Source organism: Oryx dammah, unplaced genomic scaffold (assembly GCF_014754425.2).
Source record: "Oryx dammah isolate SB20612 unplaced genomic scaffold, SCBI_Odam_1.1 HiC_scaffold_12, whole genome shotgun sequence".
Classification (NCBI taxonomy): domain Eukaryota; kingdom Metazoa; phylum Chordata; class Mammalia; order Artiodactyla; family Bovidae; genus Oryx; species Oryx dammah.
Genome location: NW_024070196.1, coordinates 70,790,831 through 70,814,706, shown reverse-complemented (window position 1 = coordinate 70,814,706; position 23,876 = coordinate 70,790,831). Strand labels below are relative to the sequence as shown.

At 65.3% G+C, this 23,876-nt stretch overlaps 1 protein-coding gene and 1 long non-coding RNA gene across 2 annotated transcripts; one reads left to right on the top strand and one right to left on the bottom strand.

The window, feature by feature from the left end:
- Window positions 1-2,765: 2,765 nt before the first annotated feature.
- On the bottom strand, window positions 2,766-21,699 carry PPM1F (protein phosphatase, Mg2+/Mn2+ dependent 1F). Its single transcript, XM_040251214.1, has 8 exons — window positions 21,639-21,699; window positions 17,021-17,271; window positions 13,118-13,260; window positions 10,277-10,479; window positions 9,748-9,936; window positions 7,933-8,076; window positions 6,376-6,469; window positions 2,766-5,812 (listed from the first exon to the last, which is right to left on the bottom strand). The coding sequence occupies exons 2-8, from the start codon at window positions 17,215-17,217 to the stop codon at window positions 5,505-5,507; spliced, it is 1,278 nt and encodes a 425-aa protein (XP_040107148.1). The 5' UTR covers window positions 17,218-17,271; window positions 21,639-21,699; the 3' UTR covers window positions 2,766-5,504.
- Window positions 14,522-23,691, top strand: LOC120871331. Its single transcript, XR_005723003.1, has 3 exons — window positions 14,522-15,493; window positions 17,789-17,791; window positions 23,680-23,691. It is a non-coding gene; the product is annotated as an uncharacterized LOC120871331 (long non-coding RNA).
- Window positions 23,692-23,876: the final 185 nt, after the last annotated feature.

The window sequence follows — 23,876 nt, the reverse complement described above, 5'->3', positions numbered from 1 at the left end:
GGACAGAGGAGCCTGGTGGGCTAGACGTAGTCCATGGGGGTTGCTAAGAGTCGGGCACGACTGCAGTGCCTTAGCACATACGCAACCGAGGAAATGCAGCGAAACCACAAGCGATGCTGTTGGACACGTCATGCTGGCCTGTGCTCAGCCGCGTCCCACTCTCTGACCCCATGGACTGTAGCCTGCCAGGTGGCCCCGTCCATGGGATTTCCCAGGCAAGAAGACTGGGGTGGGCAGCCATCGCCTACACCGGGGGTTTATAATCCTTACATCGATGGAATTAGAGTCCGATGGAACCAAGCGCGGGGGAGGACGGGGACGTGGACACGCCTTGTGTGCCAAGGGCCGCCGCACGGCACAGGCCCTTTGCATAGCCCTCGTCGGGGGTGAAGATGCGTCCTGCACCCAAGTGGTCGCCCAGCCCGCCCCCAGTACCGGGCTCTGCAACTGCCGTGTTGAAACTCCTGATGATTTATCCCAGGGCCCCATGTTTTGCTCTGTATCAGGCCCTGCAAATTCTGTGGCCAGTCCCAGCCGGAGGTTCCGCTCCTCGGTACGTGGGCACCCGGACCCTGACCGAGGATGTCCACAGCAGCTCTGTTTCTGCAAGAAACCGGAGCCCCCCCGCCCCCCAACACGGATGAATCCCAGGAGGAGACCATGAATAACAAGGACGGGGAGCAGAAGAATGCAGCCAGCAGGGGCCCCCTCAGGATGACGAGCAGGATGAGCAGACAGTGTCGGGAGACGCACAGGCGGGCAAGTCCGCACAGAAAGCCTTTTCAGCACGAGGCAGAGGCTGGACAAGGTTGCTCCCAGGTTGGCTGACGGGCCCATAGTTACGATCAGTTACGTCTCTTCTGTGACTTTGCTTCTCGTGTGTTTGTGTCAAACGCTTGGTGGAAGAACCGGCCCAGGCTGGAAGAGGGGGCCGTGGCAGGCGGCCGTCCTTGGCGGGGACACACAGGCTGGATACGAGAGGCAGCTGCCTAGAACCAGCTTCCCCCGGGAGGCCCCGATCACACAGAAGGCCGAACTACACAACGGACCTCAAGACGACCAAACTGCGGCCTGTTTCCATGAGGTGCGTCCACGCAGTCCCGACTCCAAAATCTGTACCTCGTACATGAAATCTGTTTTGTTTCGGCAACTTTCTGTTGCTTGCCTTTCTGGGCAAAACGGTGACTTTCATTTTCAGAGGTGGTTTTTTTTTTTTGGTTTCATTTCTAAACATCTACCTTGGTTGTTCTGTTGCACACCCAAAGTCTTGCTTTCCTTCTCTTTTCCAAGTTCTGTCCTGCCTGTCATTGTACTTTCATAATTTAGCAGTGGAGGAGGGGAGGGGAGGGGAAGGGGGAGGGGAGGAGACGGAGGGAAGGAGGCAGGTGCCTCAGTCGAGCTGTGAGGAGCGGTGGGAAGTGGTCTCAGGAGCAGCCTCCTTGGCCCCGGCCTGGCACCGGGCAGGACCCCCGCCGGGCCTGGGCTGGCCCCCAGGAGTCTGCACGCACCCCTTGGCCTTGGGCACCCAGATATCCAGGCCCGAGTCCCCCAGAAGCAGAGCTGGGATGAAGTGCAGCTTTATGGGTGGGGCTGGCTGAGGGCCTGTCCTGACTGGTCCAGAACCAGGGCGGGCATGGGGCTCCCTCACCCTCTGCAGGGACCTGGGGAGCCAGCGCTCACCGGCTCTCCCCACTGGCTCCCTGCCTGTCTCCCCGCCTCTGGGGGCTGTCAGTAGCTCCCCTGGGCTGGAACCCTGACTTGGTGGGTACAAGACCCAGTGCCTGGTCCCCGCCAGCTCCCACCTCTGTGTGTGTGTGTCTCTGTGTGCACGCGTCTCCCATCTGCCCGCAGCCCAGCTTCAGACACGTGAGGCCGCTCACAAGGGGACCGTCAAGACAGCCTATGGTTGAGGAGGAGGCTGCCAGCACTTTCTGCAGGGAGCCAGGAGGCGGAGGGGGCGGGCAGGGTGAGACAGATGGCTGAGTGGGTGGGCTGCTTGGGAGCCCCAGCCTCCCTTGGTGGCGGGGGGTAGACAGATCAAGCTGCCTCCCTTGCTGGGGGGGTTTGCTTCGGAAGGTGGGAGACCACTGCCCCGGGCCATGGAGCCGGGGGCAGGCACGGGGAGCTCAGGGCTGGCCCAGGAGTGCCCGCCAAGGCCCACGGTGACGGCTGGCAAAGGCATGTTGTGGGGGCGGCCGGGCTCCCCGCAAAGCACCAGCACCACCTCCCGCCCCATCTTGAGACGCTTGGGCGGCACGGGGGGCACTGGCTCTGAGTGCCCCACACGTGATCAACTTGCATGCTCCCCACGTTTCTGAGAGCTGAGGTCAGCCAAAGCACAGAGGACCTCCCGTCTGAGTGCGAGGGCGGAGGGTCTCCAGCCTTGGCCTCCCCAGGGAATAGGCCCCCAGTGAACGGCTCTTCTGCTGCTGGGGCCCATGGGCTCAGGGACGGGAAGCAGGCTGGCTGGTGGCTGGGGCGCTGTGGGCCGGCAGGGCTCTCCCGAATGGCCTGCTCAGTCTGCAGGATTGCTAGATGGCCCCTCACGCGTGTGTGCTCTTTGTGGCCCTATGTGGTCTGCCAGGCTCCTCCATCCACAGGATGCTCCAGGCAAGAATACTGGGGTGGGTTGCCATTTTCTCCTCCAGGGGATCTTCCCGACCCAGGGATGGAATCTGCGTCCATCAGCAGCTTCCAAAACCACATCCTGATGGCCGGGGGACAAGGAGGTAAGGAAGCTGAAGAAGGCAGGACTCCGGACTCGGTGGAGGGGTTCAGAGCTTGTGGTTTATTGACATGAGCATGGGGGGCCCGGGACTTGTCCCTCGGATGGGGAAACCGCCACTCCGTCTGGGAACAAACCCTTCACATGGAACACCACTTCCAGGAAGCCCACCGAGATGCCCACAGATAAACCCCTGGCAAGGCTGCAGGCACATGTGGCGAAGCCTTGGCGAAGAGTGCAGGCCTCCGGGGGTGCCCCCCAGGGCTGCAGCCGGAAGCAAAGCCAACAGCTCATCCCACCCAGGCCCACCTGATCCATTTGGCTCGCGGCGGGAGCAGTGGAGCCGTCCACCCTCCCTGAGAATACTGCGGAAGTGGCCAGGACACCCGAGTCCACGGTGGAGCTCCAGCTGCGGGGCACGGGTGATGGGGAGGGAGGGCCTGAAAGCTGGCCTGGGGAGGGCAGGGGTCACCGGTAGCTGACTCAGGACCCCAGACTGACAATCTGCACCTCTCCCTTGTGGCCTGGCCCCTGCCACTCTCCCAGGCCTGGACGCTGAGGGTGGGCTGTGTCGGGGGGCCCCGTCTGCCCGCCCCTGCAGGCTGCAGAGTGGCCCCACTTGCAAAAGCAGGGCTCAAGGGCTCCGGCTGCCGTCTCCCACACAAGGAAGGCGCCGGCATCCGTAGCTCAATTCTTCCCCAACCCACTTAATGTTAAGAATAGACACTGATAATACTTAATCACCCCTCCCTGCAGGCGGGGAGGGTTGCTAGTCCTGGCACCTGAAGCCCAGGGCAGCCCTGGGCCCTACCGAGGGGACACGGAGGCCCAGGGCCGCACAGTGACCGAGGAACAGAGCTGGGGTTAGGGGGGGACCGTGGATCCTAGACCGGCGCCCACTGGGGGCCCTCAAGACCGTGGCCTGAAGGGGCAGTGGGTCAGGACTCGAGGAGCTGACGGTGCCCAGGCCAGGTTGGGGGGGGGGGACAGCCCTGCGACCAGGCGCTGCAGGAGGCCAGCCCCTCTCGGCGGGAAAACAAGGGGTGTCCCCTCGAGGCCCCCCTCCCCAACCTGAGGGCCAGCTGACCCCTGTGCCGGGAGGGCCTGACCAGGGGGCTTCTGGCTCCCGGAAGGCGAGACCTTCGGGTTAGATGGAGTGACGCCTGCTCACTTGGCCGCCAAAGCTCTGAGCTGCAATGACCAGCTTAAGAGGCTTCTAGGGCGAGCGCGGGACCCCGCTCAGCCGCTTCATTCCTGCTGCTGGGGCTGGGGGATGGGGGGGGGCAACGCTGAGCCTGGGAACCGGCCTCACGAGGGGCTCTCAGCCCCCTCCCTGGGTGAGGAGGGCCTGGGCTCCCTTAGTGCAGCCTGTCCTGGCCCCTGCTGCTGGGGGAGCTCTGACCGCCTCCTCCACGGCACCCTGCAGCCTGGGGACCCCCATGCTAAGCCCCTCCCTCGGCCCAGTCCCCAGTAACCTCTGAAGCCTCACCTAAGTCACCCACCATGCTTCCCCACCCATCATGAAGATCCTACGTCCTCCGGCCAGAGGATCCCCCCGCCCCACTTCCAACTCCACACCAACTCGGGGGGGAGCCAACCTATCACGCACTTCCTGAAGCCTTGGAGCTGCGGGGGCCAGTGGGCGACGGGCAGAGGAGGGCAGCGGAGGCGGGGACCGGAGCACAGACTTCCCTCTGCCTTCAAATGTGGCCAGGGCCCCTCGGGCGTGCGTCCCAATGAAACCAACTCAACCGCTGACACACCAGGCCCTCCGCAACATCCCAGACAGCAGCACGGACCTGCCATCAGGTGGAGCTCAGTCCCTTGGCCTGGGGTCCAGAGACTGGGGGACGCGACCAGGAGGGTGGGGAGGCAGGTGGGGCCACGGTCACCCCAACTCTGGAGCCCTGAGGTCTGGCCCAGGCCGTGCAAAGGCAGAAAGAACTCTGCTGGGGAGAATTCTGCTCAAAATCACGCCGCTCTGACAAAACAAATCCTGCTTTTGTTAAAAAAACAAAAACCTGAAGCGTGCTCCGGGCATCCATCCCAGCCCAGCGGCCCCAGCCTTGCCCACAGCTGTTTAAGGCACTTGAATGGCTTATTTACACCACCTGGAAAAGGATGTTTCTCAATCCTGATTGAGGGGAAAAAAAATTTCAGTAATACTGCAAAAGGCGCGTCTCACAAAAAAAGAAAATCAATACTTAAAAGGTTCCTAGGGAATAAAATAACGTGTAACTGCTTAAGTTGCATGACCCACGGAACCTCTCGGCACTGACAGGACGTGGACCAAACCTGAAACACTGCTTCCGAGGGAAACGTTTCCCGGGGAGAAGACGAGCACAGACGGGACACAGGCATCCTCGTCTGGGCGTCCCCTCCTTGGAGCGCGAACTCCGTGTGGGCACCAGGGGGCCGTGGGTGGGCGCCCCGCCTCTTTCCCCCGAGGCCCACCCTTCGCACTCAGGTGCCGGGAGCCCCGGGCACCCCCCAAATCCTCGGTCATGGGCAGTCGGGGGAACAAGAAACCTCTGCGCGGCGCCCAGGGCAGTGGACAACGCCTCGGCTCCCAGCCTCGCCCGAGGCCCCAGCGCCCGCCACCCCGAGTGCACGCCCGGTGTCTTTGGGGTGGCCCCGCCCTCCGGCCCCTCCAGAGCCGCTTTCCTCCACGAGGGTGCTCTCTCGAGGCGGTGGAGGGCATCGCCTGCCCACCTCCTGCCGGGTCCTAAGGCATCTGTGGGGGAGGACCATGGGGTGGGGGGCCGGGGGTCCGCGCCTCCTAGCTTCTCCGCGGAGTGTCAGGCTCTGGCTCCAGCAGGTCCTGGGGGTCCCGCAGGAAGACCACCACGACCGTGATGTTGTCATGCGAGCCCCTCTCGCGGGCGGCGGCCACCAGCTCCTCGGCCACGCGCAGCCCGCTGCCTCTCGGCCCCGCAAGGTGGCTGCGCACGAGGCCGGCCACCTCCTGGTGGGGGACCACGTCAAAGAAGCCGTCGCAGGCCAGCAGCAGGTAGTCCTCGGAGCCCGTCAGCTCCCACGAGGCCGCGTCCGCCTCCCCAGACACGTAGGGCTTCTGGAAGACGTCCCCTGGGCCAGGGGAGGGTGGTGGGGAGGGTGGTGAGGGCCGGGCGCCCTGCTGCTGCCCTGGCCAGCCTGTGGCCACCCCACCTCCCAGGCACGGCGGCTCACGGGGCACACAGCTGCCAAAAGGTAGCTTCTGTGGTGCCAAGTGCTCTGGGCGGCAGACAGAGCAGGGCGGTGAGAGGAGGGGCTGGGAGGGGCTGGGCCCCTGGGGGGGGGGGTGGGGAGAGAGCCAGGAGGCATTTCTTCAGCCCTGGGGGGAGACGGAAGCCCCGCAGTCACTGGAGGCCGAGGGGAGGAGAGGGGATGCTGCTTTGTTTTTAAGCTGGAAAAGGTAAAGTGGCCGGCCTCCTTTACGACCGCCCCAGGGTCACCTTCAGCCCTCATGGGCGCAGCCAAGGGCCTCCCCTGGGCCCTCCCGAGAGACTGTCTTAAGGTGACTGAAACTGCCGTTCTGTAGCTGGGAGGCAAGCTGCTAAGGCGTCTGCACGTGTGCCCCGGGTTCACCCGAGCCCCTCCACGGGCGACCCTGCCATGCCGGGCCCCCTCCCAGCCCCTGGCCTCCTCACCAATGGCTCTGGACACAGCCAGGGTCCCGTTGACCCTCCAGCAGTCCATGTGGGACACGAAGCCGCCCAGTGCCTCGATGCGATCCTTCTCGTCCTGTGGAGACAGCCAGGGTGTGCCCACGCCGCCCGAGGGGAGGAGCTGGCGTCCAAGGCAGCACTGGGAACCGTGGGGGGGGGGGGGCACGCCGAACCACCTGAACTGCCCCGCTGACGCAGGCGCGGCTGAAGGTGCCAGTGCTGAGGCGGACGCGCGCCCTGTCCCCGCGCAACTTTTCGGGCTTGGGGAACATGCTCGCGGCAGCGGAGAGAGCCAGGGCCCAGGTCGCTGCGGGGCCGTCCGCTGCCGTCTCTCGGGGATGCTGTGCCTCCCCGTCACAGGCCCCTGGGCAGGGCTGGGTGACGCTGAACAGGCCCTGGACGAGCCCTGGGCCCTCCTACCCCCGTCTGGCTCCCTGGAGCTCCACCATGGGGCTCCAGGCCTGAGAGGACCGCACAGGCCTGGCCCAGCGTCGGTCCCTGAAACTCTCCAATCTCCGGAAGCTCCCCGAGCAGAGGCGTCTCCAACGCGGCTGCAGTCACCCCCATGCCTGCCCCGCAGCTCCCGTCTCTGCCCCCGCCCAGTCCAGGCGGGGTATCCTGGGGCACGGGCCCCCACCAGCCTGGCCGCCCTCTGACCCCAGCCTCCCCAAGGCCAAATCCAGAGCTGCTGGCCGGGGGTGGGTTCCCGCAGCTCCATTCATCCAGGGCCCTGGCCACTGCGTCCTCCCACGGGCCCGCCCTCCCAGCCCGCTCACCTGTGCCCCTCACTTCTGAGGAGGCTCACCCATCGCCTGCCACCTCCCCCGTGCAGAGCCTGGAGCTCCACGACCCCAGCCCTGCCCAACTCACGGGTGGGTGTGTGTGTTGCAGCCCCTCCAGGCCCCACACCCCCAGGGAACATCCCACCAACAGCTCCGGGGCCTCAGGCCAAAGGCACGGCCGCCCTCCTGGGTGCCAAGGTCTCCCGGACTCTGCATCCCCGAAGCCCAGACCCTTCCTTCCCCCCACCTCGCCTTCACGGGCAGGCCCTCCCCAGAGCTGCCCGACAGCTTCCCTGCGACCCGGCCCCCAGCTCGCCCTCTGCTGGCCCCACTGTTCTGGAAGCTGCCAGGCTCCCTGCCAAGTGTGTCCTGGAGTCTCAGCGGCAGCTCCTGCTCACCCAACCCTCCCCGGCCTCCGGCCGCCTGCTGGGCCGCACCTGCCGCGGGGTCTGCCTGTGTGTTGGAATTCCCAGCGCCTCCTCCTCGCAGCCCGCTGCCCCAGGCCTGGCCCCGCCCAGCTCCGACCCCGCGCCACCGTCGCCTGAGGCCTCCCCACTGCCTGGTGCGCCCCGCCTGCGTGTCAACCCTGCCTCCTGGGCCGCCTGCCAGCAGATACCCAGCTCCGTCCTGCAGCTCTGGGCTCCGTGTCGCTGAGACAGGAAGGGCTCTGTGAGATTCCTGGCAGCCAGCGCGCCCAGCTTTAGGGGACCCGCTGGAGAGAGGCGGGGAGCCCCCCGGGAGGAGGGGGCCCCCTTACCTGCCGCTCGGGTCTGTGCGGCTCCATCAGCTTCACCGGCTGCCCCTGCTGCACCAGAAGAGTCTGGGAGTCCCCGAGCCAGGCCACGTGCAGGGTGTTGCCTGCGATGAGCGCGCACACGCCCGTGGTGCCACTCTGCAGCCGCTGCAGGGAGGGGGCGCAGGCGGGTGAGGGGGGCGAGGAGGCCGCGGGCACGCGCCCACCCCAGCCAGATGCCCACCCCGGAACGGCGCTCAGCGGCAGACACGAACGGACCCACGCTCGCGGGGACCCCACAGCGTGAAAGGGGCGTCCGCATCAAGTCGGCATGCACAGACGCTGCCACCTGCGATGTCAGAAAGCAGACGGCTGGGGCATCCAGGGAGCAGGGAGCACGAAGGCTGGAAGGAACTTCGGGGGTGACGGGGATGTCTGTTACCCCGGTGACGGGCACACGGGCACAGAAACACGTGCCCACCCCCCCCAGCCGGTACTCTGGACACGTGGAGCCTGTCACGTGTCAGTGACACCTCAACAGAGGTGCGTCAGGATCATCACAGCCTGGGCCAAGCGCCTGCTGCGGGGGACTCGCTCTCACTCCCGGGTGCCTGGGCGCCCAGCCCGGGGTCTCGGACCCGGAAGCTCTTCTGTTCAGATGCAAAGTCCAGCCTTGTTGAGGGTCTGTGCTCAGACTGTGTCCCCTTCCCCACACTCCCCCCGGCGCCACCTGGCTGTTTCCAGGTCTCTAAAACCATCTTAGCATCCATCCTGCAGGGCTGGAGGACCCTGAGGTGTGAGGGGAGGGGAGGTGGGCAGTCAGGTCAGGAGCCAGACGCCCCCTTTCTTCTTTCAGCAACAAACGGTGGGTCCGCGTAGCTGCCGACACCAGCAGTTCGGGCGGTGACTGTAATGCTGGGACAGTAACACCTTGTTGCTCTGTCTCAGTGACGATCTGCGGTCGGTCCCCGCTCACATCACCACGGCAGGAAGCGCACGCGCTGCGATGGCGGCTCCAACGACGGGGTTTTTAGCAACAAGCCGTTGTTTCAGGAGCCTGCTGCGTTCAGACGTGACGCAGCTGCCTGCTTGCAGATGAGGGCAGAGCGCAAACGCAGCCCTTATCTGCACCGGGAACCTACAGTCACGAGACTTGCTTCCTCACTACGTGCACGTCGCGGAGGTGGTCTGGAACCAAACCCTTGAGGCCTCTGAGGTCTGCCTGCCCTGATCCAGTGCTTCGTTTTCTGCATTTTACGTTGTGGAGACAAACCGAGGGCCTTCTGAACCCTGAAGCGGGCCCTCGCTCCCAGGGCTAACTCCAAGAGAGCGCTAGTGTCTTCCCGGACGTGCTCTGTGACCTGCTTGAGCCGGCCGGTCTGGGCCCAGGTCCTCGGCCACTTCCGTGGTCCCTGGCCCAGGCCATCTTCCCTGCCCTGATGGCTGGGGACCGCCCTGTGGCCCAGAGCCCCTAAGCCTAGTCAAACCATCCAACTCTCAGCTTACCACGGTGCCTGCCCACGGGAGCCAAGCCGTCCTTTGTCCCCTGGCCGGCCCTGCAGGCTTCCCGCGTGGCCCTGGCATGGGGTGGCGTCTCCTCTTGGGAACCACAAGGAAGACCCCCGCGCCTGTCATCCCGCCGCCCCTGATTAGAAGACAGTCTCGCTGCCCGCCCCGTGAGGCCCGCACACCCTCTGCTGGAGAGAACCCCATGCAGGTTCCGGCCACAGGCCCGTCGAGGCAGGAGCGAGGGGACGCGCTGGCCAGTGGGCTCCAGCGGGGGCCCTTCTGCCGCCTTTCTTGCCAAGGCCCGTCCCGGCGCCCCCACTCCGAGCTCACCTCTCGCCGGGCCTTCCGGAGGAACATCTCGTCGGTGCGGCGGAAGGCCGCGCGGAGGGCCTCCGCGGGGTCCGTGGCCAGCTCTGGCTGGCGGGCGGCAACCGCGTGCACGTGCACGGACGCGTACCTTGCGGCGTCCGCTCCTCCGTGCCCGTCGAACACTGCGAAGTAGGCACGGTCCACCGAGTCCTGGCGGGGAGTGCGGGGCGGGGTCACGGCCTGGCCGCCCCAGGCACCGGACTGCACGGCCCCACCGCCAGACAGGCCGAGCTGGGGGTGGGAGGGGAGTGGGGGGGGGCGGGGTAGAGGCCCCAGGCGGCTCTGGGGGGTGGGTGGGGTGCAGCTCAGCAAGCAGGGGGCCGGGTCGGCGGGGCCCGGGCCTCCTCGGCCCAGCGGGGCGGGGACGATGAGCCGGGCCGCCCAGACCCCGGCAGGTGCTTATGGCAACGCTGGGCGTCCCACTTGCTTGGGCTCTAGCCGGCGGCCCCGCTGGGCACCAGGGTCCCCTCCCACCCCGGGCCCCACTCACGTCCAGGCCGAAGAGCAGGTTGAAGGCGGGTTGGCATACGTGCCGGTCCTCCATCCTGCGGCGGGCGTTGCGGATGGCGTGCGCGGAGACCAGCCACGGCCGCCGGGGGGCCCGGGCTGCCGTGGGCACCGCTTGCTGCCACTGGCTGCACGCCTGCCAGAGGTGGTCGAAGAGGCTCCGTGCCAGGCCCGCCGCGTCCAGCACTGAAGGGCAGGGCGGGGCCTGTTAGGGAGGCACGCCTCCAGACCCCGGGGCTCCCTGATCCCACCCCCCTGCTTCCCAAGACCCCTGGAGTCCATCAGCCTGACTGCCCGGGCCCCTGGGCACAGCAGCCTAAAGACCCCCACTCACAGCCTGTGTCACCAGCTACGACAGGCCTGGTTTGGAAACACACAGGAGCGCCTGCCCAACTGCACCCCCAAGGAAAGAGCCAGAAACGCAAAGATAACTTAAGGACAAGTACAGGACCGCTGCTGCTGCTGCTGAGTCGCCTCAGTCGTGTCCAACTACTAACTGTGAAAATATACATTCAAAACCAGAGTAAGTTACGGTCTGTTTTCCCAAAAAGGAATTAAGAATTGCGCTGTTATTCTCGTACACAGCACCCCGGAGAGCGGCCAGCGGAAGGGAGGAAGGAAGGCGCTCCAAGGGGCCTGGGGACTTTCCAGGGAGCCCCGCTCAGTGGAAAAAGCCGATCGTGCGTGACATCACTTATCTGCATCCTGAATGATAAGAACTTAGGGATGGGGGGCTGTCGGGGCTTAGGGTGGGGGCAGGCGGGTGTCAGGGCGGCCACAGAGGTAAGGCGACGTCTGTGCGGGATGAAAGTACGTCAAGATCCTAGTCTTGCTATTTCATCGGTTTCCAAGACGTTAACACTGGGGGACAAGGATGAGAGGGTTCCTCACTGCCATTTCTCACAACTGAGGCCACAGCTACCCGAGTATCAAGTTTAATTTTAAAAAGTTCAAGGATGGAACGGAAATCGACCTTGCAAGCATATGAAGTGCTTACGTCACAATCTTTTTGAAAAATCAACACTAAGGAAGAAAACCCATGAAAATAAGAGAGAGGGGAAATTCCACATTTGATCATGAGAATGTGAACGCCTCTGACCCATGTGGGCCCAGAAGATTTCAGAGGCAGGAAAGTCACAGAGCCCACAGGGTCAGCAAAGGATGTCTGCGGGGCAGGGTCCCGGGCCAGGCTTTTCCTTAAGGACACTATTTGGTGTTTTCCCCATCTCCCACTGCAACCAGAGGCTGGTTTTTGTTTTGGGGGCTGTGTGGGGTCTCAGTTACTGCACGTGGGATCCAGTTCCCCGACCAGGAAATCTACCCAGGTCCCCTGCATGGGGACCGTGGGGGTCTCAGCCACCACCGGGAATCCCAGGAGCTGGCTTTCAAACAGGTCCGTAAACGCTGACAGTTTTCCTTGCGGAGTGGGGCCCAGCTCTCTGGGACGGGGCGGGCAGAGGCTCCCCCTGCCCTGCCACACTGGGTCTCAGACACACCTCTGCCCACAGCAGGGGTTCTTAGAACTCCCGAGCGATGCCAGTTTTGCAAGAATGGCTTCGAGGGACAGACTCGCCTGCGCTCCACTCCCATGACGGGGGTGAGCTGATGAGCGTGGCGGGCCCAGGCCTGCTTGGAGGGCAGGGCGGGTTGAGCCGGTCCTCCTGCCCTGGCCCTCAGAGCCCCCAGGCCTGGCTCTGGGCTGTGAGCCGCACCAGCTCCTTTGCGCCAGCAGGTGGTGCTGGCTTCCCGCCGAGGGGCCAGGGGCATTTGTGGGCTGGCGGGCAGGCCTGGCAGGGGACAAAGGCGGTCTATCATCGCCTGCCCGCCAGCCTTGGGGCAGGAATGCGTGGTGGGGCTGGGCTGGAATGCGGCTGGGCGGGGAGCAGGGAAAAGGCCACGTGTGTGTGTCCCTCTGCCCTGCATGGGGCGCTGATGCCGGGGGGTAGCAATTATGTCAGGCGGTGGAGGTGCCAGGTAACCCCCTGTAACGTATAATGGAGCAAACCGATGCGCTGTGTGTTTACGTTACACGTCAGACATCAGTTGTGTCTCCATTAAAAATAAGGACAAAGCAGCAGTGGGTGAGGAAGGGGCATGAATGGAGAGACCGGTGGAGGCTCTCGCCGCCTGCTCCCCAGGGCTGGACCCTGGGACCCACCCTGTCTCCCGGCAGGCATCCCACCTGACCCCCGCAGCCTCGCCAGCCCGGTGAGCACGCAGCAACCCAGGCCCTGCTGACGGCGGGCCCACCGGACGCAGCCCACGGCCTGGCCCAGGGCTGCGGTCCTGGTGCAACCTGAGCTGACCTCCACCCTGGGGGGAAAAACTACCAGGAAGGCGACAGAAGGGCCTGCAGAACAGGGCCTGCCTGGCGGGAGGCTCATTCCTGGGCGGGAGGCTCATTCCTGGCCGGGCGCCTCCGGGCGCAGACTGCAGGCTCGGGAGCAGGGCATCGGCTCTCAGGGACCGCCAAGTCACCACCCGGCTGGCTTCCCAAAACTTCGCAGCAGAGACACGGCCTGGACTCTGAATTTTCCACCCCTGGACCCCGCGGCCCCCGAAGTCGGCTCCCAGGTCACCCCCCACGTGTCACGAGAGGTGGGAGGGCAGGCCCACGAGGGCTGCAGGCACCCCGGGCTCCTCCGGACAAGGCTGTCCACCGCCCAGACCTCGGGGCTCGTCCTGCACGCTGGGGAGGCCTCTCCTGGGGCTCGGACTCTGCCACCGTCGTGAGCCCGGCGCTGCCCACCAGAGAAACGGGAAAGGAAGGGCCCCCCGGGGCCTGTCTCCCGCCAAGCCCCCGGGGCCCCAAGGGGGAACTCACGTGTCACAGGGGCCTTCTCCTCCGCTCTGTCCCCATCTTCCTCCTCCTGCTCCGGCAGCTTCCTGAACTCAGAGAGGTCCGACCGCAGCAGCTGGGAAACCGCCTCGCGGGCCAGGCAGGCGGCGAGTGATGGCGGTGCGCTCCTGGGGGCAGGGGCCTGGAGTGAGGGGCCCATTCCTCACTGGAGTCGGGACCCTGGGGTCTATCCCACACTCCAGGGACAACCCCGGCCCCCTTCCCCTCAGGACGGTCCTCCAGGAAGGAGTGGCGGCCACTCGCACACCGCCCGCGGTCACAATGAGCAGGTGGACCTCAGGTCCTTGGGGAGCCGGACGGCCGTCCTGGCAACACCGATTACGGGCTGGTGCCTCGCTGGGGCTGCTGGGAGGGGGGCCCACGGACGTGCGGGCTGAGTCTACTGGACAAACGGCCCGACGCCCAGCCTCAAGACAGCTCCTGGTCCCCAGTACCAGCTGGGGATCCCTGGGGGTCGGGGAGCCCTACGAACCGAGTCCTGTGTGTTACAGAGTCTAAGCCCAGCGCCTTGGCACATGACCAGGCGTGGAAGCTGGGCTGTTGCAGAAACTACCAGTTATGACGAGGCCCCCCGGGAGGGGGGGCCAATGCAGTCATGCTGGCATCCTTACTGAAGGGGGAGACGGGGCCAGAGACCCCAGAGAGACGCCCTGTGAAGACTGCTGAGCGGATCTCCAGCTGAGGACAGCCAGCAACGGCCAGAGGGACTGGCCCCGCAGACACGCGGCTCCAGGACCCTGACCTCCGGAATCTGGGGACAACACGGCTGTCGTTGAGGCTGCCCAACCCGTGGCGCTTCGTCGCCATCACCCCAGGAAAGGAATCTGGGGAGTGCCGCAACCACGGGCTGTGAGCCCCTTTACTCGGGGTCCTGAGGGAAGCAGGCCACCCAGGCAGCTGGGGAAGGGGGCTCTGGGGAGACGGCTGTGGGGCAACAGGGTCATATCCTTGGTGTGGCCAGAGAACGAACGTGACACCATCTGACCAGGCTTTTTCAGGCCGGCCTGGCCTTGCCACGGAGGGTGGGCCTGGCAATGGACCGGAGGGGTCGGGGCTGGTGTGCTGGGCAGAGGACCAGCCAGATCCGCAGTGTGTCTCAGGCTCCCCAGAGGCCAAGCGGCCTGGGGCAGGTGGGCACGTGGTCTGGGTGGGAGAATGGGTTGGGGCAGAGCAGCTCAAGGGGGCTGGGGAAGTGGGGTGATGCCAGGGGTGCCACCTGGGGTCGAATCTAGGAAGCGAGACTTGGCTGGCTGCTTCCCAGGGCAGACAGGCTGCGCAGAGCTGAGGGTCAGCGCAGTCAGGGTGAGGAGCAGGAGGGGCCAGGAAGCCTCCCGGCAGAAGAGGGTCGCGTGGGGGCTCTGGGAGGCCAGTGGGAAGCAGTATGGGAAACTCTCACCACGGGCTCCGGAGTGTGCGGGCACAGCCCCCAGACTTGAGGACCGGATCCCACCATGGAAGGCCCCAGCTCTCTGGGCCCCAGAGCTGGCATCCTGGCCTGTCCCCAAGGCCGGGCACGCCCAAGGGCAGCTGGGCACTGTGCCGGGCAGAACCAGGCCCTCCCGACGGCTGGGCGGGTGTGTCTGCCTGGGCAATCCTTGGTGAGTCTGCAGAGGGCCTGAGGGAGCTGCTGGGATGAGTCTGCCGTCTTTTTATAAAAATGAGAAGCTGACTCAGGGGCGCAGCCTCTGGAACCCGCTTTTGAAAAACAGCCAGCCGAGACCCGAGGAGTACGCTCCTCAGCCCCGTGGGGACCTCCTGCCTGGACATGGGCCCCCTTCACAGTGGGGAGAACTGCTTGTGTTCCCGGGCCCCAGTGCGGGGCGAGGCCGCAGCGGCTTCCTGCGGCCAGAGCCCTGGGTGGGGGGGGGGTCAGGGAGGTGGCTTCCGGCCTTGGGGACGGGACAATGCCTGGCCGTGGGCCCCACCCGGCGCCCTGAGGCCACCAAATACTCCAGCGAGCATGCCTCACGACAGGGACCAGGTACCCAAGAAATGAGGACCACTCCGGTCCACCGCCTGCCGGGTTCCCAGGGAGCCCGCAGGCCCGCGGCAGAGATGGAACTGCCTCTCAGTGACTACGGGGTCCGGCCTGCCCAGGGGCCTGGGACTGACCCCTGACGACGAGGAGGAGGAGGCTCTCACGCAGGACCCATTCAGAGCTGGCACGCTCGGGCCTGGACGGCCAAGCGCCTGCACACAGGCTGCTGGGTGTGCGGGTGGGCGCTGACCGCCAGACGGGAGACACAGGAACAGTCATGTCCACACAGCAAAGAACGGCTGGGAAGGACGAGAGCAACAGAAAGCAAGTCCATTCAAACGGCTGGAGGACCTTCCCTGCTGGTCAGGGACCTGAGATCCCACAGGCCACGTGATGCAGCCCCCAAAAAAAAAAAGGATGGAAAATAGGACTTTTAAAATAACGCGTTTGAAGATCCTTCGAAGGGCGTCCCTGGCTGCTCAGTGGTAAAGGATCCAGCTGCCCACGCGGGAGACGGGGGTTCGCGCCCGGGTGGGGGGTGGGTCGCTGGCCCCCATCAGCGTGACTGCTGGGCCGGTGCTCTAGAGCAGCTGCTGAGGCCTGCGCCCCCGGGAGCCCCTGCGCCACAGCAAGAGGAGGCCAAGGCTGAGCCAAGAGCAGCCCGCTCGCTTCGGCCCCCGTCCAGCTCCCCAAGCCCCACTGTGGCCTCAGCTGGCCCCAGGCCCGCTCGACTCCCCTGGTCTGCCTCTGAACTAGTTCCCCAAAGTAAGAGCAGCCAGCCTCACCCTCTGCACGCGCCACGTGGACGGACAGGCCACCCGCGCTTTTGGATACACGGCCGTCACGCCCCCTCGGCCGACTGGACAGGCCTCGGGCCCCTCCCAGCAGGCGCCGGGGGTACAGGGCAGGAGCTGGCCTGCCTCCAAGGATGCTGAACACCAGCACTGAGGACCCCGGGAGGGATGAGGCTCTGAGGCCGCCTTGCCCCCAGCCCCACCCATGACCCTCTCTCTTGGGCAGCCCGTGGCTCTCCGTCTCTCCAACTTCCGCTAAGCTGTTCACATCCCTCTGACCTCATCTTCGTGGCCTGGGCGGTGGGGACACGGCCACCACCACTGGGGTCTGGGTGGCTGGGGGACAGCGTGGCCTTGGGCCAGCCTCTGAGCCTCTGCCGCCCCATCTGTGAGGGGACAGAAAGGGGACGTCACGCCAGTACCCACGAGGGGCTGGATTGGGTCTCCCGGGAAGGCCCGCTGAGGCCCCTGGTCAGAGCGGAGCCTGTCGGGGAGCAGGGCCTCGGCAGGTGGGGGACGGGCGCCCTCACAGGGAGGGAGACACAGACGGGCAGGACCCCAGCGCACTCACAGCTGGGCCAGGCCCGTGCCAACGGGCCAGGTTGCATGCGGGGCCCGCCGCACCGCAGCTGAGACAAAGGTCAGGGCGGCCCTGACTGCTGGCCGCCTGGGTGCGCAGACGGGGCCCTCGCATTGATCGAAGACCCCCACCCTGCAGGCTGCAGCCCCGGGAAACAAGGTGGCTGGTGGTGGGGGATTCCCACGCAAACCGCGACTGGCAGGAGCGGAAGGTGCAGGTGAGGCCGACAGGGTAGGGGTCACCGTCCCGGCCCCCCCTGCCCCTGGGTCCCTGTCGGGGTCACGGTCCTGTGGCCCCCCCGCCCCTGGGTCCCTGTCGGGGTCACGGTTCCGTGCCCGCCCCCGCGTCCCTGTTGGGGTCACGGTCCCGCCCCTGGGCCCCGCTCCCTGCACGCTGAGTCCCTGTCAGGGTCACGGTCCTGCCCGGCACCCCCCCCGCCCCTGGGTCCCTGTTGGGCTCCTGGTCCCGTGCCCCACCTCACCCCTGGGTCCCCATCCCGCACCCACACCGCTCACCGGCTGCTCAGGAAGCCCAGCGCCAGCTCGGCCAGCTCGCCCTCTGCCTCCTCGAGGGTTAGCACCGGCCCCGGCACCTTCCATGGCAAGGGGCTCTCCGGGCTCAGCGGAGCTGGGAAGTCGCAGAGGAGCGCGTCCAGGAAGCCGGGGGTCTCCTCTGCCATCTGGCCGCTCTGCTGCGGGGGCCCCGCGGCCATGCCCAGGGCATTGGGGGGGCAGGGGAGCTGCTGCCGGGGTCCTCAGTCTTCTCTCTGCGGGGAGACGCGAGGGTCAGCGCCCGGGGCTGCGGGTGACCATGCCCATGCCCTGCAGCGCTGAGTGCCCACTTTTCCCTGCTTCCTCTTGGAAGCCAGGGCCACAGCAAGACCAGGGCCCCAGGCGGAAGGGCAGGGCCACCTGCCCCCCCATGCAGTTGGTTCTAAGGCCCATGTGGGGGGTACCAACCCTGATGGGGGACCTGGGGGCCCAGAGGGGTGGCTTCTGGAGACAGAGCCGGGGCAGTGGTGCAGAGGGATTCTGGCTAGAAGCAGAAGGCGTGCTCCTGGCAGAGAACAGCCGGAGCAGGCAGAGGCAGGCGGGGGAGGGGGGGCCGGGGCCAGGCCCCAGAGGCAGGCGGATGCAGCCAGTGGCCTGTGCAGGCCGCCAGAGGCAGCTCCATGGTGCAGCAGAAGGCTCCCCTGGGACACTCGGGGCCTGGGGAAGGTGGTCAGGCCTTATGTCCTCCCAGGAGGAGTCCCAGGCCTCCTGAGGCTTAAAGGGCCTGACCAGGGGGTAAGTGTCCTTAAACATCCCGACTGTCCTGGGCTTTGAATGGCTGGAGGATGGGGATCCAGGGACCTCCGACCCTCTGAGGATCAGAACTCCTAGCTCAGCATGAGTCTCTGGGAAGGACAGGTGGGTGCGGGCTTGGGGGAAGGGAAGCAAGATGGGTGATGAGCGGAGGGTCTGGGGGGCAAAGGGCAAAGAGAGGTAAGTTAAGAAACACGTGGAGCAGGAAATGGCAACCCACTCCAGCGGCCTTGCCTGGAGAATTCCATGGACAGAGGCTACAGTCCATGGGGTCACAAAGAGCTGGACACGACCGAGCGACTGGCACACACACGACCGTTCTGTGGCACTGTCTCTGCCCTCGGGTAGACACATGTGTCTTTAGGAAAAACACGAAGGCGTGACTTACAACGCACTTTCGTATTTAAGGAGAGAAGGTTCTGGGGACAGACTCACACTCAGGGTCAGCCCTCCCATCTGTTCACAAGTGAGGGAACACCGCACAGCCCCCGGCCGCAGCGTGAGAACGATGCAGGGGACACTGGCCCGGCCCCCTGCAATTCCCAGCCCCGAAATTGCTCGTGAGATGTGTCATCAGGGTCAAATGGGCAGACCGCCACTCGCAAACCTCCCAGGATTAGAGGGAGGCACACAGCGGAGATCCAGATCCTTCACCCTCCACCTCGCTGCCAGCGCGGGGTTGGGGGTGTTTGGGGGCCAGGCCTGGAGCCTGCCCCCCTCTGCAGCAGCTGAGCCTGGGCTCCGCTGTGGGCCCAGCACCCCTTGCCCAAGCGCGACTGCCCCTGCGGGGTGCTGGCTGGCGACTCTCCTCGGAGGGGCAGGTGGGCATTACCAGCACCCCGGCCTTGCTTTCACACCACCCGGCAGGACAAAGGGCCGGAAGCGAGCAGGACGCGGCGTGGTCTTCCCCAGGACACCCGGGGAAAGGGATGGGGCGGTCTCCTTCCTGCACATGCTCTTCTCGACCGGCTCTGGGACCCAGGGCGCATCCCACACCGATGGGAGCCCAGGCCGAGAGACGGCAGGAGGGAGGCAGCCCTGGAGGGCGGGCCGGGGCCCTGGGCTCTCCTGGGACCACCCGAGGAGCCGGTCGGTGAGGACGGAGCCTGCTCACCGGTCAGCAGGCTGGCAGGATGCGGCAGGGCTGGGCCAGGTGTGAGCACCGGTGGGAGGGGCTGGTGAGAGGCTGGGGCGGGACCCAGGCCTGAGGACCTGCGGGGAGCGAGGGAGGGACCCTGGGCCGCCAGCCCCTGCTGCCATCTGCTAGACCCGTCTGGCCCAACATGGCCCGTGGCCAGGCCCTCCCGCTCTTAGCATGAGGCCCCCCAGGCACTGCTTGCAGTGGAAATAACGGTGCTGCCACCAAATACCCACAGGGGACCAGTGCGGTGCAGGCCAGTAACGGGCCTCTGGCCCCTCCTCTCACCCCCAGACGCGGGGCTGCAAAAAAAGGGCCAAGCCAGCCACCCAGGGTCCCGGTCACAAGCCTGGCTCCCAGCCCACTCCTCAGGGGCGGCTGACCTCGGGGGGCTGGCTGCTCCCAGGCCCCTCCCTCATTTCTGTGCCCAAGACCCCGAGACCCGCGCGCTCTGCCCCACCTCGGCCGAGAGGCCCTCAAAGTCCTCAGGGCTCTGCAGCCCTTCCGCTCGCACCTGACTTGTTAAAGTCCCTTTTCTTTTTCTCATTTAAAACATCTGCTTTCCTCTGGTTTACCCATCTTGACTTAGAAGCTCAGCTCGCAGGTCTGTAAGCCTGGGTTTTTCTCCACCACATAGACGAGGCAGCTACTTGTGGAGTCCTGCCTGACTTCCCGACAGGAGGGAAAAGAAAAAGAGAGAGGCCTGGGGAAGGAAAACCGCACCACAAAAGCATCGTCTTCACTGCTTCCGTAAGTGGAGAGTCTTACTGCTTCATTCATAAACAGCCAGTGGGACGAGTATGGCGGAAACCTTTCCAGCTCTTTCCCTATGTGTGTGTTTCCTTCTTTTCGATACGTTTAAGGTAAAGTAATGTGTATGCGCCGTCAAGTCTGACGGTGGCCCCATGGACTGCAGCCCGCCAGGCTCTTCTGTCCGCGGGACTTTCCAGGCAGGAACCCTGGAGTGGGTTGCCACTTCCTGCTCCAGGGGAACTTCCCGATGCAGGAGTCGAAGCCGCGGCTCTAGCGCCTCCTGCCTTGGCGCATGGATTCTTCGCCATTAGTGCCGCCTGGGAAACCCAAGGTAAAGTATACATAACGCGTAGTTTATCACCTTATTCATCTTAAGTGAGTTTCCCTGATGGCTCAGTGGTAAAGAACCCGCCCGTCAAGGCCGGGGATGAGGGTTCGATCCCTGTGTTGGGAAGACCCCTTGGAAAAGGAAATAGCAACCCACTGCAGTATTCTTGCCTGGGGAATCCCCATGGACAGGGGAGCCTGGCGGGCTACAGTCCGCAGGGTCACCAAGAGTCAGACACGACTGAGCGCCTAAAGGACGACACGTGACGTACAGCTCACCCTTCTACTGTCTCAAGCGTACGGTTCTGCCGCATTGGGCACACTCACGTTGTGCAAACACTGCTTTCACAGGGTTGACTTCTCATGAGATTGTAACCTGCCCCCAACCCCGACCCGGTCTCCGGGTGTAACAGCACCCTCTATGCGAGGCCCCTTTGAACACAGTTGCTGGCAACATGAGGGCAGAGAGGCGGGTATCAGCTTCCTCCCAACACCCTCTGCAGGTGCAGCCTGAGGCCTGGCCCTGGCCCCTTAAAAGAGGAAGCCAAGACACTCGCTGGAACGCGGTGGGCAGCAGACAGGTCCTACAGACAGTGCTGGCTTCGGGCCACATTAGAAAGGAATTCTAGGAATGAACCTGCGGAGGTTGGCCTAGCGGTCTGCGTCCTGTTTACCTCTCACAACCGTGCTGACTACAAGCCTGGACTCAGCCACTCTGCAGTGAAGACACAGGCTCCGGGAGGGCCAGCAAACCCCCACGGAGGCTGCACAGGCAGGAAACGGCCAGGCCGGAATCAGGTGGGGTCATCCCGGCCTTTGTCGTTTCCAGCTCAGCGGCAGGAGAAAAAGACTCGAATGTGACCGTAGGCCGGATATGGCAGGAAAGGCTGAAATGAGCCTTCAGTTCTACGGCCGGCGCCCCGGGGGGCACAGCTCGCCCTCGGAGCCTGCCCCAGGGTACGTCAAGAGGACGTGTGTCACTCAGCACGTGTCACTAAGGGCGCAGTCCCCGCTGGGTGCCAGGCTGCGGGGCGGGGCCCAGCACGGTCGGGAGGGCCTGGTGCTGGTACGAAGACCCCTACTACGGCCAGCTGCCACTCCCCTGCTGCACAGAGAGGCTGAGGGGCCCCGCCTGAAGCCGCGCAGCTGCAGCGCGGGGCCTGCGCCTGAGTTCCACCGCACACGCGTCTGGCTAACGCCGCTGCACGCAGCCCGAGGGCTGGCTGGAAACGGAAACAAACACTCGGATACACTCGGGGCCGGGCAGGGATCGGGAGGCGCCGGGGCGCAAGTGCGGCCCGGGAGAGGTGCGGGGGGCTTGCTGGCGTAGGGGTTTGGGCCAGGGGTGCCGAGAGGAGCGTGGGACCCCGGGCAAGCGGGCGCGTTGCGCCTCGGCCTCTCACCGCGCGCCCCGGCTCGGCCCGGAGCTCCCCGCCGCACCCCCGGGCGCGCAGCCCCCAGGCCCGCCCCGGGCCCCCGACCCCGGGGTCCCCGATCTGCAGCCCCCAGCCCCTCGCGGCCCCCCAGCCTGCCCTTCTGCCCCCGCCGGCGCACCCCTGCCGTTAGCACCCTGCCCCGCGCCCCGCGCCCCCCGATCCCTGCCGGCCTCACCCTCCGCAGCTCGGCCGCTCGGCGTCCGCCTGCCCGCCTGCCCGCCGCTCCGGCCGGCCCCGCCCACTTCCCGTCCGACCGGCCCCGCCCACTCCGTCTCTGGCCGGCCCCGCCCACTTCCCGTGCGGCCGCGGCGCAGGCGCAGTCGGGCCCGGGCCGGCGGGGCCAGCCTCTGCTGCCCCCTGGCGGCCGTCCTGGCGGTCGCCGCCGCCGCTGCAGGGCGCGCCTCTCCTCCGCCCGCCGCGGCCCGGTAGGTGGACAAAGCAACCCCTTCCTCGGGGGCGCCCAGACACTCGGCAGCTTGCACAGTCGAGAGCGGGTCAGCGGCTGGTGGAGCGGGGGTGCCACCCGACACTGCCCGGGTCTCACGACCCTTTCAGGGACCCTTAATTTTGTATTGCCACAAACAGACACACACTTAGTATCTGCAGGCCTGGAGGTCAGAAGCCTGCAGGGTCTCAATGGCCTACGTTGAAGGGTCATCAGGGTGCCCTTCCTTTCTGGGGGCTCTAGAGAAGAATGTTTTCCCTCCTTTTTCAGCTTCTAACTGCCCCGCCTCTTTTAGCTCATGGTGCCCCACCTTCGGAGCCAAAAAGACCCTTGTGATGGTTTTGGTCCACCCAGATGACCCAGGGTTCTCTCTTCTAAAGTCAGATGACCAGCCCTGATTCAGCGTGCAGCCCTGACTCCTCTTCACCACGCCATCTAAGAGAAGCGCAGTTCCAGGGCCCAGGACCCGGACATCTTCGGGGGGCCGCTTCTCTGCCACCCTAGAGGCCAAGGGAGAAACTGGGGGCCATTCTACACAGCTTGTGGGATACCACTTCCCCGACCGGGGATCCACCATGTCCCCGGCCATGGAAGTGGGCAGTCCTAACCAGCGGACCGCCATGGAATTCCCTGAAGTCTTTTAACACCGAAAGATAAAGAACATTTAGGTCAAAGAAAATGTTTAATATATAACATTAATATGTTCATCATTTATATCAATGCAGTTGCAAAGCATAATATAAACTTTTTTGGAAGAGCCCTCAAAACCCCCACTGGAGCCCTGCCCACCTGACCTCCAGGTGGGCACACGGCCTGTGCTTGGCCCAGGAACTAAGATTCACTAACAGGAGTCTGGAGAACTAAGAGTGGGCCGGTTTGGAAGGACAGAGACTCGGTAGGGGTGGATCTAGAAGGCAGTGGGCATCTGGGCAGAGAAGGTAGGGTGGGGCCCCTTCTCCTCAGGCCTTCCTAGACCCTGTAACCCGACCTCAGCTGCAAGGCAGCATGGGGACCCCAGCAAGGCCTGTGGTTAAGTGCTTATGACCTGTGACCTTTAACATGTTCTTTAGCTGCCCCATATCGTTTCCGTGTCAGGAAAAAGGGGATCAACAGGTGCCAGCCTACCCTCCTGGGCTGCTGTGGGACTCTGCCTCAGTGTTTCTCAAAGTGTACCCAGAACAAGTGTGAAGTTTGAGGACCGCTGTGTAGGTGAGGGGCTCCCGGGCAGGCCCACATGAGACCCCTGAGCACTGATGCCCCCAAGGCCAGCACTGGGAGGTGGTGGGGAAGCAAGGCATGCTGCCTGGCCAGGAGTGTGCCTCCTCTAGCGGGCACCGGGCCAACCCCACACCCAGGAGCTGACTGGCCCTGTGGCTGGTGTCAGCTCCTCCCGCCCGCCTTAGCTCCAGCCCTGGCTCTACCGCTGGGAAAGGAGCCTCCCATGTGGCCTGGCCCACCCAGCCCGAGTTCCAGCCTCCCGGGCGAACCTACGACTCAGGCAGCAGTCCATGTATGGGCACCACAACTCCAACCTGCCCCGCGGGCAGGCTTGCGGAGGCGTTTCACGGGGGGCCCTCAGGCGGAGGCCTGGCAGGGGCAAAGCCCCAAGGCGGGCATGTGGTGGGCTGAGGGGGGCGCCCTCAGGTGGAGTGGGCACGGGAAGTGGGCAGGTGCCCTGAGTCCCGCAGGCGGTGTGGCCCCCGACCCTGCCATCCGCTGCCACCCACCTCTGCCTGAGGGGACATGTGTTTGAAAACTGGAAGGCGAACAGGCCTGGGTGCCAGGGTCACATGCAGGCCCCCCACACGCAGACCCACACAGTGGGCAGTGGGTGGAGTGAGGGCCAACACGCAGGGAGGTGGCCCCCCAGCCTAGGACAGCTGGGCACAGGCGGCAGGGGCTTCTTGCCTCCCTGGCGCCCAGGCACCCTGACATGGGGACACTGTGCCCCAACTCACCACGCCGGAG